The 14,535-nt window shown below is 53.2% G+C and overlaps 1 protein-coding gene across 3 annotated transcripts in view; it reads left to right on the top strand.

Annotated features, from left to right (window-relative positions):
* The window catches only part of slc15a2 (solute carrier family 15 member 2), a 131,481-nt gene extending 119,354 nt beyond the window's left edge, over positions 1-12,127 (top strand). For all 3 annotated transcript variants that reach the window (XM_067987084.1, XM_067987085.1, XM_067987086.1), the window contains 2 exons: positions 469-573; positions 8,451-12,127. In XM_067987084.1, coding sequence (XP_067843185.1) covers positions 469-573; positions 8,451-8,642 — 297 coding nt within the window. In that variant the 3' untranslated portion in view covers positions 8,643-12,127. The remainder of the gene's footprint in view (positions 1-468; positions 574-8,450) is intronic.
* The last annotated feature ends 2,408 nt before the right edge of the window (positions 12,128-14,535 follow it).

Here is a 14,535-nt window from a genome sequence, read left to right as displayed (position 1 = left end):
ATTACTCATATACTGTGTCCCCAAAAGAGGATCCCAATCCTATTTCCTGTCCCACTGTCACAAATATCCCCCTGCAATCCCGAGTTCACAGAAAATGATCATTGTGCCTAGTTAGTTACAACTGAGAATTTAATTTGGCAAAGAACCAGAGGGGGAGATGAGGAGATTTGTTTTTTTTACGCAGCGAGTTGTTACGATCTGGAATGCGCTGCCTGAAAGGGCGGTGGAAGCAGATTCAATAGTAACTTTCAAAAGGGAATTGGATAAACACTTGAAAATAGTCTGTGGGGAAAGGGAGGGAGTGGGACTAATGGATAGCTCTTTCTGAGAGCCGGCACGGGCACGATGGGCCGAATGGCCTCCTTCTGCGCTGTACGAGATCCTACGAGAAGTTTACAAAAATGTTTTTTCTCTTCCCGAAGAAATGTTCCCGTGAATCGCTGCCAAGTTTTTTTTTTGTTTTTTCAGGCTCCGTTGAACATGAAGGCTGTTCTTCAGTCCGGCTGGCTGCTGACAGTAGCCTTCGGGAACATCATTGTAATTATTGTGGCCAAGGCTGCTTACATGGAGCAGGTACGGGATTCCAATTGGGGCTCTTTCTGTTGTGAGCTTTAGAAACATAGAAAATAGGAAATAGGAGCAGGAGTAGGCCATTCGGCCCTTCGAGCCTGCTCCGCCATTCTATATGATCATGGCTGATCCTCGATCTCAATACCATATTCCCGCTCTCTCCCCATACCCCTTGATGCCTTCTGTGTCTAGAAATCTACCTAGCTCCTTCTTAAATATATTCAATGACTTGGCCTCCGCAGCCTTCTGTGGTAGAGAATTCCACAGGTTCACCACCCTCTGAGTGAAGAAATTTCTCCTCATCTCAGTCCTAAATGTCCTACCCCGTATCCTGAGACTGTGACCCCTCATTCTGGACCCCCCCAGCCAGGGGAAACATCCTCCCAGCATCCAGTCTGTCTAGCCCTGTCAGAATTTTATATGTTTCAATGAGATCCCCTCTCATTCTTCTAAACTCGAGTGAACACAGGCCGAGTCGACCTAACCTCTCCTCATATGACAGTCCTGCCATCCCAGGAATCAGTCTGGTGAACCTTCGCTGCACTCCCTCTATGGCAAGTATATCCTTTCTCAGGTAAGGAGACCAAAACTACACACAATACTCCAGGTGTGGTCTCACCAAGTATTACCTGTGGTGACCCTCTGACCGTAACGCTGTAGGCTGTGGGGCTGTAGCTTGGACATAACGGGGGTGTGGGGGGGGGGGTGCTGAAATTGGTCCAGGCCAGTAGCCCCTTATGGGCTGCCAGTGAATCGGTGGCCCGCTCCTCGATGGAAGAGAAAATAGCCAAAAAAAAAACCGGACTGTCGATTCGCTCCATCACCGATTTCACCACCTCAAACTGATCACCAGAGCCTGGGCTAAGGTCTGAATGGAGTTCATTACAAGTTCATTACAAGTTGATTACAAGTTGATGTGATGCACTGTTAGCAGTGACACTGATTCACTTACTGAAATGGGGATTACGTAGATAAACCAGAGGGCTAAATATAGGAAGCACATTGAGGGAGGTGGGGGGTGAGCAAATGTCCTCACTGGGACCTGATTTTGAATCCACGTCAACCCCAAGTTTGGAAAGTCTCGACCCAGCCCCTCGACGTGGGGGGGGAGGGGGGGTGGAGGGGAGGGGGGTGGAGGGGAGGGGGGTGGAGGGGAGGGGGGTGGAGGGGGGTGGGGGGGAGGGGATGGAGGGTGCGGGGGAGGCCAGAAAGGCCGTAGTTTGACTGATGTGGGAAATGCAAAAAGGTCACAGTGGTGCAGGAGGGGCTGAGGCACGACGCACAGTGAGAGTAAGAGCTGCTTTACCCTGTAACAAACTATCCGACAACTGACCTGAGGGGGCTTTTTGCTGACAGTCATGTTCTAGTTCCCATTTCCCACCATTAAAGCTACTCTATTATTACAGGCCGTGCCGTCAGAGAGCCAGGTACCTGTGGCTCCCTCATGTAGTTGTGAACAGTGCAACAGGGCCCTCTGTAAATCATCTGCACCGGGGGACTCACTATTCTCACCATTCTCACTATTCTCCATAAGCGCACTCTGGCCGTAACATTTTAGAGAATTTGACAAAGAGAATATCTATGTTTGTGGTGTGTGAGTATGTGTGTATATGTTGTGTCTGTGTGTGTATGTGTGTCTGTGTGTCTGTATCTGTGTGTGTATGTGTGTGTGTGCTTGTGTGTCTGTGTCTATGTGTGTGTGTGTTTTTATTCTATTCGTTCATGAGATGTGGGCGTCACTGGCAAGGCCGGCATTTATTGCCCATCCCTAATTGCCCTCGAGAAGGTGGTGGTGAGCCGCCTTCTTGAACCGCTGCAGTCCGTGTGGTGACGGTTCTCCCACAGTGCTGTTAGGAAGGGAGTTCCAGGATTTTGACCCAGCAACGATGAAGGAACGGCGATATATTTCCAAGTCAGGATGGTGTGTGACTTGGAGGGGAACGTGCAGGTGGTGTTGTTCCCGTGTACCTGCTGCTCTTGTCCTTCAAGGTGGTAGAGGTCGTGGGTTTGGGAGGTGTATGTGTATCTGTGTGTGTGTTTGTGTGTCTGTGTCTATGTCTATGTCTGTGTATGTGTGTGTTTGTGTCTATGTCTGTGTGTGTGTGTGTGTGTCCGTGTCTATGTGTGTGTGTGTGTGTGTGTGTGTGTGTGTTTGTTTGTGTGTCTGTGTGTGTGTGTGTGTGTGTATGTGTGTCTGTCTGTGTGTGTTTGTGTCTATGTCTGTGTGTGTGTGTGTCTATGTCTGTGTGTGTGTGTGTGTTTGTTTGTGTGTCTGTGTGTGTGTGTGTTTGTTTGTGTGTCTGTGTGTGTGTGTTTGTTTGTGTGTCTGTGTGTGTGTGTCCGTGTCTATGTGTGTGTGTCTGTGTGTGTGTGTCCGTGTCTATGTGTGTGTGTCTGTGTGTGTGTGTCCGTGTCTATGTGTGTGTGTGTCTGTGTGTGTGTCCGTGTCTATGTGTGTGTCCGTGTGTGTGTGTGTCCGTGTGTGTGTGTGTCCGTGTGTGTGTATCTGTGTGTGTGTCCGTGTGTGTGTGTGTCTGTCCGTGTCTATGTGTCTGTGTGTGTGTGTGTCTGTGTGTGTGTCTGTGTGTGTGTGTGTGTCTGTGTGTCTGTGTGTGTGTGTGTGTCTGTGTGTGTGTGTGTCCGTGTGTGTGTGTGTCCGTGTGTGTGTGTCCGTGTCTGTGTGTGTGTGTCCGTGTCTGTGTGTGTGTGTCCGTGTCTGTGTGTCCGTGTGTGTGTGTCCGTGTCTGTGTGTGTGTGTCTGTGTGTGTGTATGTGTGTCCGTGTCTATGTGTCCGTGTCTATGTGTCCGTGTCTCTGTGTGTGTGTGTGTGTGTGTCCGTGTCTGTGTGTGTGTGTCCATGTCTGTGTGTGTGTGTCCGTGTCTATGTGTGTGTGTCTGTGTGTGTGTGTGTGTGTCCGTGTCTATGTGAGTGTGTCCGTGTCTATGTGTCTGTGTGTGTATGTGTGTCTGTGTGTGTCTGTGTGTGTGTCCGTGTCTATGTGTCTGTCTGTGTGTGTGTGTGTCTGTGTGTCTGTGTGTGTGTCTGTGTGTGTGTCTGTCTGTGTGTGTATGTGTGTGTGTGTGTGTCTGTGTGTGTGTCTGTGTGTGTGTGTGTGTCCGTGTCTATGTGTGTGTGTCCGTGTCTATGTGAGTGTGTCCGTGTCTATGTGTCTGTGTGTGTGTGTCTGTGTGTGTGTGTCTGTGTGTGTGTGTCTGTGTGTGTGTGTCCGTGTCTATGTGTGTGTGTCCGTGTCTATGTGTCTGTGTGTGTCTGTGTGTGTGTGTCTGTGTGTGTGTGTCTGTGTGTGTGTGTGTGTCTGTGTGTGTGTCTGTCTGTGTGTGTGTGTCTGTCTGCGTGTATGTCCGTGTCCGTGTCTGTGTGTGTGTGTCCGTGTCTATGTGTGTGTGTCCGTATCTATGTGTCTGTGTGTGTCTGTGTGTGTCTGTGTGTGTGTGCCCGTGTGTGTGTGTGCCCGTGTCTGTGTGTGCCCGTGTCTGTGTGTGCCCGTGTCTGTGTGTGCCCGTGTCTGTGTGTGCCCGTGTCTGTGTGTGTGTGTCTGTGTGTGTGTGTGTGTGTGTGTGTGTCCGTGTCTATGTGAGTGTGTCCGTGTCTATGTGTGTGTGTGTCCGTGTCTGTGTGTGTATGTCCGTGTCTATGTGTGTGTGTGTCTGTGTGTGTATGTGTGTCCGTGTCTATGTGTCCGTGTCTGTGTGTCTGTGTGTGTGTGTGTCCGTGTCTGTGTGTGTGTGTCCGTGTCCGTGTCTCTGTGTCCGTGTCTGTGTGTCCGTGTCTGTGTGTCCGTGTCTGTGTGTGTGTGTCCGTGTCTGTGTGTGTGTGTGTGTGTGTGTGTCTGTGTGTGTATGTGTGTCCGTGTCTATGTGTCCGTGTCTGTGTGTCTGTGTGTGTGTGTGTCCGTGTCTGTGTGTGTGTGTCCGTGTCCGTGTCTCTGTGTCCGTGTCTGTGTGTCCGTGTCTGTGTGTGTGTGTCCGTGTCTGTGTGTGTGTGTCTGTGTGTGTGTATGTGTGTCCGTGTCTATGTGTCTGTGTGTGTGTGTGTGTGTGTCCGTGTCTGTGTGTGTGTGTCCGTGTCTATGTGTGTGTGTGTCTGTGTGTGTGTGTGTGTCCGTGTCTATTTGTGTGTGTCCGTGTCTATGTGTCCGTGTCTATGTGTGTGTTTGTGTGTGTGTGTCCGTGTCTATGTGTCTGTGTCTGTGTGCGTGTCTGTGTCCGTGTCTATGTGTGTGTGTGTGTCTGTGTGTGTGTGTGTGTGTGTCCGTGTCTATGTGTCCATGTCTATGTGTGTGTCCGTGTCTATGTGTGTGTGTGTGTCTGTGTGTGTGTGTGTGTCCGTGTCTATGTGTCCATGTCTATGTGTGTGTCCGTGTCTATGTGTGTGTGTGTGTGTGTGTCTGTCACGCCAGAACAGCACATTTATTGGCCCTGGAAGACACAGTTTAAAAAAAGTCTTAAAAATTCCCTCAAGTTCATCTTGATGTTGCTGCCTCTGCACGAGGTGTAACCCATGACAACCAGTGACTGACAATCAAGCAGCGTAATCTCCCTCAACTGGAGCACAATAAAAGACAGTCCTCCGCACAATGTCATCCGTCTGCTGTGGAATAAGATCTAAAGCAACCACAGTGAAGTATTTATTCATGTGAGATAACGGGTTGCTGGCAGCAAGTTACAAGGCTAGAAATGAGTGCAACAGCTTAAGGCAGTGATCTCCGACTGCCCCCCCTCCGATCTCCGACCGTTCACCCCCCCTCGATCTCCGACCGTTCACCCCCCCCCCCGATCTCCGACCGTTCACCCCCCCTCGATCTCCGACTGCTCACCTCCCCCCAACTACTCACCCCCCCCCCCCGATCTCCGACTGCTCACCCCCCCTCCGATCTCCGACCGTTCACCCCCCCTCGATCTCCGACTGCTCACCTCCCCCCGACTACTCACCCCCCCTCGATCTCCGACTGCTCACCTCCCCCCGACTGCTCACCCCCCCCAACTACTCACCCCCCCCCCGATCTCCGACTGCTCACCCCCCCTCCGATCTCCGACCGTTCACCCCCCTCGATCTCCGACTGCTCACCCCCCTCGATCTCCGACTGCTCACCCCCCTCGATCTCCGACTGCTCACCCCCCCGATCTCTGACTGTTCACTCCCCCCCATCTCTGACTGCTCACCCCCCCCGATCTCCGACTGCTCACCCCCCCCCCCCGATCTCCGACTGCTCACTCCCCCCCATCTCCGACTGCTCACCCCCCCGATCTCCGACTGCTCACCTCCCCCCGATCTCCGACTGCTCACCCCCCCCCCCGATCTCCGACTGCTCACTCCCCCCGATCTCCGACTGCTCACCTCCCCCCGATCTCCGACTGCTCACCCCCCACCCGATCTCCGACTGCTCACCCCCCCCCGATCTCCGACTGCTCACCTCCCCCCGATCTCCGACTGCTCACCTCCCCCCGATCTCCGACTGCTCACCCCCCCCCCCGATCTCCGACTGCTCACGCCCCCCGATCTCCGACTGCTCACCCCCCCCCGATCTCCGACTGCTCACCTCCCCCCGATCTCCGACTGCTCACCCCCCCCCGATCTCCGACTGCTCACTCCCCCCCATCTCCGACTGCTCACCCCCCCCGATCTCCGACTGCTCACCTCCCCCCCATCTCCGACTGCTCACCCCCCCCCCCGATCTCCGACTGCTCACCCCCCCCCCCCCCCCCCCGATCTCCGACTGCTCACCTCCCCCCGATCTCCGACTGCTCACCCCCCCCCGATCTCCGACTGCTCACCTCCCCCCGATCTCCGACTGCTCACCCCCCCCCGATCTCCGACTGCTCACCCCCCCCCGATCTCCGACTGCTCACCTCCCCCCGATCTCCGACTGCTCACCCCCCCCCGATCTCCGACTGCTCACCCCCCCCCGATCTCCGACTGCTCACCCCCCCCCGATCTCCAACTGCTCACCTCCCCCCGATCTCCGACTGCTCACCCCCCCCCGATCTCCGACTGCTCACCTCCCCCCGATCTCCGACTGCTCACCCCCCCCCGATCTCCGACTGCTCACCTCCCCCCGATCTCCGACTGCTCACCCCCCCCCGATCTCCGACTGCTCACCTCCCCCCGATCTCCGACTGCTCACCTCCCCCCGATCTCCGACTGCTCACCTCCCCCCGATCTCCGACTGCTCACCTCCCCCCGATCTCCGACTGCTCACCCCCCCCCGATCTCCGACTGCTCACCTCCCCCCGATCTCCGACTGCTCACCCCCCACCCCGATCTCCGACTGCTCACCCCCCCCCCGATCTCCGACTGCTCACCTCCCCCCGATCTCCGACTGCTCACCCCCCCCCGATCTCCGACTGCTCACCCCCCCCCCGATCTCCGACTGCTCACCCCCCCCCCCCGATCTCCGACTGCTCACCCCCCCCCGATCTCCGACTGCTCACCCCCCTCGATCTCCGACTGCTCACCCCGCCCCCCCCCGATCTCTGACTGTTCACCCCCCTCCATCTCCGACTGCTCACCCCCCCCCGATCTCCGACTGCTCACCCCCCCCCGATCTCCGACTGCTCACCCCCCCCCCGATCTCCGACTGTTCACCCCCCCCCGATCTCCGACTGTTCACCCCCCCCCGATCTCCGACTGCTCACCCCCCCCCCGATCTCCGACTGCTCACCCCCCCCCCATCTCCGACTGCTCACCCCCCCCCGATCTCCGACTGCTCACCGCCCCCCCCCGATCTCTGACTGTTCACCCCCCTCCATCTCAGACTGCTCACCACCCCCGATCTCCGACTGCTCACCCCCCCACCCCCGATCTCTGACTGCTCACCCCCCCGATCTCCGACTGCTCACCCCCCCCCCCGATCTCCGACTGCTCATCCCCCACCTCCCGCCATCTCCAACTGCTCACCCCCGGCCCCCCAATCTCCGACTGTTCAGGGCAAGACACCCCACTTCTGGTCGCTCTCCACTGGTCGCTCTCCACTGGTCGCTCTCCACTGGTCGCTCTCCACTGGTCACTCTCCAGTGGTTACTCTCCAGTGCTCCATTTCCCGTTGCCTCACGCACTCTCTGACCTGGTACTCATCCAACCACCGTGTGAGGATAAGATGAGCAAACCCTGTCAGGATTCAAACCCAAGGCCTTCTATGCCCGAGGCCTGGTCTGAACAATTGAGTGCCCTACCTTCTGTCCGGGCCGGCAGACGAACGCTGGGCCATTTGTGTGATGTACATGGGGGGCTTGTCTGTGTCCATGGAATGAGTCAGGAATATCGGGACAGGAGGAGGGAAAAACTGAAAGCAAAGTCCTTTATACTCCTGATATGAGGATGTCAAGGCCTTGAAGAGGGTGCAGAGGAGATTTACTTGAATCGAACTGGGGATGAGGGACATCAGTTACGTGGAGAGACTGGAGAAGCTGGGGCTGTTATCCTTAGAGCAGGGAAGGTTAAGGGGAGATTTGATAGAGGTGCTCAAAATCATGAACGGTTTTGATAGAGTAAATAAGGAGAAACTGTTTACAGTGGCAAGAGGGTCGGTAACCAGAGGACACAGATTTAAGATAATTGGCAAAAGAGCCAGAGGGGAGATGAGGAGAACTCTTTTTACGCAGCGAGTTGCTTTGATCTGGAATGCACTGCCTGAAAGGGCGGTGGAAGCAGATTCAATAGTAACTTTCAAAAGGGAATTGGATAAATACTTGAAAAGGAAAGATTTGCAAAGGTATGGGGAAAGAGCAGGGGGAGCGGAACTAATTGGAAAGCTCTTTCAAGGGACTGTCACTGGCACGATGGGCTGAATGGCCTCCTTCCGTGCTGTGCGATTCTATGATGATAATTGAAGTATGTGTCCTGTTTCACCCCCCCCAGTGGGCAGAGTTCATCCTCTTTGCGTGCCTCCTGTTTGCTGTCGCCATCATTTTCTCCATCATGGCTTATTTCTACACCTACGTTGATTCTGAGGAGCTAAACGACAAAGACGAGGACAAAGAAGAGCACATCCCACCACCGCCCTACGAAAATATCTCCCTCAGCACAGTCGACAAACAGACGAAGATGTAGAAGCTCTCCCCCTCCCCCACCTCGGCGATTTATCTTCAGTTCTAACTTCCTGTCCCAGTATTATTTACTGAGCTTATTTCCTTGTCGACCGTAGTTTTTTGCCGTGGGCTCTGTAATCAGGAGTGGATTGAGAGTAATGTGTAAAGTGATTTTTTTTTATTATTATTTTTAATGGCACCAGGACTGGAATGCCTGGGAGGAGGAGTGGGGGAGGCAGGGAAAGGAAATTCAAAGACATTTATTCTCGCTGGTTGTCTGTGCCTGTGTGTGTTTTTATTCATTCTCGGCATGTGGGTCTCCCTGGCCAGCCCAGAATTTATTGCCCCTCTCCCCATTTGCCCTGGGAAGCTGGTGCCAGTGGGTCTTCTATCCGACTGATACAACTGAGGGGGGCTTGCTAGGCCGCTTCAGGGGGCAGTTAAGAGTCACCCACGTCGGTGTGGGACTGGAGTCACGTATAGGCCCAGACCCGGGTAAGGACGGCAGGTTTCCTTCCCTAAAGGACATCGGTGGGGTTTTTTTTTACAAGAATCGTCACTTGTACGAATACAAACTTTTTATTTCCAGAGTTTTTTTTTCAAACTGAATTCAAAATTCTCAATCTGCCACGGTGGGATTTAAACTAATGTTTTCTGAATTACTAGTCCAGTAACAGAAACCACAACACTACCACACCCTTAAAGCACCAAAGATAAATGGTACCACAAAGTGCTGAGACGTGCGTAAAGATCGAATCCCTTCAAACATTTCTGGCCCCCCACCCCCCCCCCCCCCACCATAAACTCTCCCGCCTCCGACCCAGCTTCCTCGCTCCCCGTCCTAAAATGATTTTCTACGTGAGGGGCGCCAGACCGACATGAGTTACCGTTGACATCGCAATCCCCTCACATGCCCTGAGTTCTCGGGAGGTACTGGGCGAAGGATCGTCTGCACCAGGACTGCTCGGGTGCACCTCCTCGAGGCCGGTTCCATGGCTGCACCGGCAGAGTCTTAAGGGGCTAAGACATCCTCCCGACTGTAGATGGTGCAAGGAGCTCAGGGAACAGAAGGGAACAGAGGCAGTCCCACGGTAAAGGACGCTCGGCTGCAAATAGAAAAAAAAGTTAGCAGGGTCTCAACCCAGCACAGTAAAACATTCGGGGAAAATTCGTACTCTTACGTATTTAAAGGGGCCTTACCTTCATCGGAAAGTGCTTGGCGAATCTTGTTGGCAGATACACGAGGCAGTGCCGTGAATTATGTCAAACGCGTCCCTTGCCTGTGATGTCATTGCGACGGAATCATTGCGGGCTGCCCCCGCCCCAGACAAAGAAATGGATTCGCCAGACTCGATTTTCACAAAGGCCCTACCGTTTTAACCGCTGCTTTGAATATTTGTTGGGGAGAGTCCCAAAACCAGGGGTCATAAATATAAGATAGTCACTAATAAACCCAATAAGCAATTCAGGAGAAACTTGTTTGCTCAAAAAGTGATGAGAATATGGAACTCGCTGCCGCAAGGAGTAGTTGAGGCGAATAGCATTTAAGGGCAAGCTAAATAAACACGAGGGAGAAAGGAACAGAAGGGTATGTCGAGAGGGTTAGATGAAGTGAATAGAATGGGTGGAGGCTCGTGTGGAGCATAAACACCGGCGTAGACCAGTTGGGCCGAATGGCCTGTTTCTGTGCCGTTGAATTATGTGTAATCGTTGAGAAGTGAACCGGGGGAGGGGGACAACGCGGAACGCTTTGGACAAAAGAGTGAAGGTTTGTGACGGGGCTGTCAGTGATAGATGAAAGATTAGGGATAGCAGATGGGTGTCAGCGTGCGTCTCACAGCGTAAAGCAACCGTGTGACGCGAGCTGCAGTTAGACCAGCTCAGGGCTCCGTGTAATGGTTTAATCCCTGATGGTTGCCTTGGATTCAGTTCCGAGAAGCTGCTGGCACTTAGACACTCTGGCCATATGGTCCCCCTCGTGGCCGCTCGGCTTGTGGGCCGATTGACGTACGCCCGCTTCAGGCAACAACTGCCGCTGAATCTGCCTTGCTGTACAGCAGGGGGGGGCCACTCTTAAAGGGACCGGGCGCCAGTGATCGCCGTGTCCTCCTGTTCCCGTTTGCCCCAGGCCTGGTGTAAACCGATGACATTTACGTCCGGGCGCGACGTTGGCTGGTGCTTGACGCCACTGGGACGCAGGACTGCCTCTCCTGGGCTATCTCCCTGAGGCGATGAGATCTTCCCCCTTCACTCCTCACGGAGGGGTGACTGGTGGTTCAGCGGGTTAACGCGGGGCGTGTCCTGGGGCAGACTGACTGACTCTCCGAAAGGGCGCGGGATTCTTCGTGATTATCACGGATAAAAGAGATGTGGGGCTGGGGGGATGTGTCGATAACACGGTATTCTGGAACCACTCACGGGAACACTTGGGACATCTTCCCGTATGGTCAGCCTTAGGGTCGACGAATTCCTGGAGGTTTCATCACGTGTCCTCCGACTGCCCCACCCGGTCAAACAGCCTGGTTCGTCCCCCATCTCCAATATTTTTATAACTAATTAATGAAAGTGTTCAAAGAAAATGGAAAAAAAAATAGACAATTTATTTTCATGCCCCCTATGATTTTTGCTCGTAGCAGTGTCCTGGAGATTAATCTTTAATTCCAGGAGACTCCAGGTCATTCCCGGAGACTCCAGGTCATTCCTGGAGGGTTGGCGGCCCCTCGGCCAGGATGTGTCTGAACCAGACAGGCCAAGACGGACCCAGATTCCATTTCCAACTGTGCTGTGTGGGTTGATCTCGGCCGGGGACAAGGATAGGCCTGGTCCATTTAGGCCTCTGCTCCCCTAGAAAGGGAAGAGTGGGAGGAGGAGGAGGCAGTGGGGAGGCGGTGAGGGGAGGCGGGGGGCAGGGTTCTAATCCCCACCCGCAACTTCACCGAAAGATCGGCGGACGTCCCGGAGAAACTTCGCAAACGCCGAAATTACGGCGGCAGATCGGGGAAAATGCTCCTCCCCCGCCCCCCACCCCCCCACCGCGGAAATTACTGGCGCAGGTGAAGGCTGGTCCGTTTTGCCTCCCATGTTGAATAGCTTGCTGACAATCAGTGTCTGGACACAGTTGGCCAAAGTACGAGAGGGCGGGCAGGCCGGGCCTCCCCCCACCCCCGGTGGAATATCACCAGGACAGGAAAGGAGGGAAACAGCCTCACAAAATATGTTTGCCCGTCGTTTAAAATGGTAAACAACCTCTTATCGAGAAGTCTGCAGTGGGACTGGAGGGTCAGTACTGTACTGTATTCAACCAGTTGAAGAGGGAAATAAACTGTCTTTGAACTTTCTACATGTAAATATTTATACCCAAGAGAGAAATCTAAGCTCCATCTTCTAACGAACTGGCTATTTATGAATATACTCTGTATTTTCAGATTTTTACCCGCTAGTGTAACTGATGCATTAGCGACACGTTGATATTGTCACCTTGTGAAATAAAATTGCTCCTGGCTCCTGTCCAGCTCTTGGTCACTTTTATAGTCAACAGTGCTGGGTGTGTCATTAAATACACACTAGCGCTGGATATAGAAAAACACTTCAGGTAGCTGTTCTCCTCCCCTCCCATCCCAGTAGATAAAGGCACTGAACCGTCACCAAGCAGAAAGTCCCAGGATCAATTTCCAGGCTCATTTGGAACGTTACAGTTGGCCTCAGTGATGCTCAACTACAGAGGGCATTGACTGTCCAGTGACCAATGCTAGAAGCGTGCGTGATAAGGAAAGGTTTGGTTCCGCTGTGATGCTTTCACGGTCAAACAGCCCGCGGAACCCAGTGTCTGGCTCGCGCGTGAAGAACAGCCATTTGGATGTTGGACCGGAGGGGGCTACTGGGTGAGGTACAGGAAGCGCTTTCGGACGAGACGTTAAACCGAGGCCCCGTCTGCCCTCTCAGGTGGACGTAAAAGATCCCATGGCACTATTTCGAAGAAGAACAGGGGAGTTCTCCCCGGAGTCCTGGCCAATATTTATCCCTCAACTAACATCGCTGAAAAATAGATTATCTGGACATTATCCTGCTGTTTGTGGGACCTTGCTGTGCACAAATTGGCTGCCACGTCTCCCAACATTTACAACAGTGAGGTGGAGCTAAACAATCACTATTTGAAGAAAAGCAAGAAGCATGGCTGGGTGGCTCGTTTCTCAGCCGGCGCGGACATGATGGGCCGAATGGCCTCCTCCTGTGCCGTAAATTTTCTATGATTCTATGATTCCCAGTGTCTTGGCCAACATTCTTCCCTTAGCCCGCTCCACCAAAAATACGGAATAACTGGTCAGATTTCATTTGATGCGCGTGGTAAAACCAATCACAAATCTATTGAGTTGTTGTAAAAACCCAACTGGTTCACAAACGTCCTTTAGGGAAGGACACCTGCCGTCCTTACCCGATCTGGCCCTATACGTGATTCCAATCCCACACCAAAGTGGTTGGCCCTTAACTGCCCTCTGAAGTGCCGCTCAGTTGGCAACTGCGGATGGGCAATAAATGCCGGCCTTGCCAGCGACGCCCACATCCCGAAAATGAATAATAATAAAATAAAGAATTTGGCTGCTGCATTACCCTACGTGACAGTGACTGCACTTCAAAGGCAGGTGCACAGTTTAATGTCCCATTCTTTGTAACAGTGCAACAGCCCTTCAGTACTGCACTGGATTGTCGGTCTGGATTGGGAACTCGAGTACATGGAATGGGGCTTGAACCCCACAGCGGGTGAAATTGGCCTTTGGCAATAACACAAGACAAGCAATAGCAAGTCGGCAGCCCGTGTTACACCGTGCCCGATTTTCTCTGGCAAAGACTGATTTCACCGCCCACAAACCTCTGTCCCAGAGCCAAGAAAGTGCTACCAAAGGAGCCACCTGACAACCAGCAATAAAATAGCTTTGGCATCAACACAGATAAACTACTTGTCTCCATAGAGTTGTGCGATACACAGGACTGCATACTGTATATCAGTGAAAATTAAGCAGGTACATTCTTTATTCCGATCTTTGTGCTTTTCATATCCTGTTAGCATTTTCTCAGGCACTTTTACCCGACTCCAGTGCGTTCGACTCCTGACAGAAGGGTCTTGCACAGTCAACACTGGCAAAGTAGCAGAGACCCACTTTGTCCTGGGACTCCCGTTCTGCTGCTCGATCTACGACACCCCCCGCCCCCCCCCCCACCATTGCTAAGCATGCTGAGCCAGTTTTATCGCATCAGGGGCTTGCATCTTGATATAAAACTGCGGACGGAAGGTGGGGAGGAGGGTCACTGGCCTGGCTCATGACTGGGTAAGTCTATCGACGCTCACTGTTCAGGCTCACACATGCAAAAATGGTCGCTCAGGTGAGGCACCGAAGGGTGTCCATGTACGCCTATCCCAGCATGCATTCAGGAGCTGAGAAGTGAGGGGGAGGCAAAAAGCTGAAGAGAAATCAAAACTATCAAATGAAAGAAAGGACTTGCATTTATATAGCGACCTCAGGACCTCCCCAAAGTGCTTTACAGCCAATGAAGTACTTTAAAAGTTTAGTCACTGTTGTAATGTAGGAAACACGGCAGCCAATTTGGGCGCAGCAAGATCCCACAAACATCAATGTGACAATGACCAGATAATCTGCTTTAGTGATGTTGGTTGAGGGATAAATATTGGCCAGGACACCGGGGAGAACTCCCCTGCACTTCTTCAAACACTGCCCGGTGATCTTTTATGTCCACCCGAGAGGGCAGACTGCGCCCCGGTTTAACGTCTCATCCGAAAGACGGCACCTCTGACAGTGCAACGCTCCCTCAGTGCTGCACTGGGAGTGTCAGCCTGGATTATGGGCTTAAGTCTCTTGAGTGAGATGTAAACCTTGTGACACCTGAAGGTGGCCACAGCT

The sequence above is a fragment of the Heptranchias perlo genome, chromosome 7, assembly GCF_035084215.1.
Source record: "Heptranchias perlo isolate sHepPer1 chromosome 7, sHepPer1.hap1, whole genome shotgun sequence".
Taxonomy (NCBI): domain Eukaryota; kingdom Metazoa; phylum Chordata; class Chondrichthyes; order Hexanchiformes; family Hexanchidae; genus Heptranchias; species Heptranchias perlo.
The sequence above is the reverse complement of the archived record's forward strand: the minus strand, read 5'-3'. Positions and strand labels throughout refer to the sequence as shown.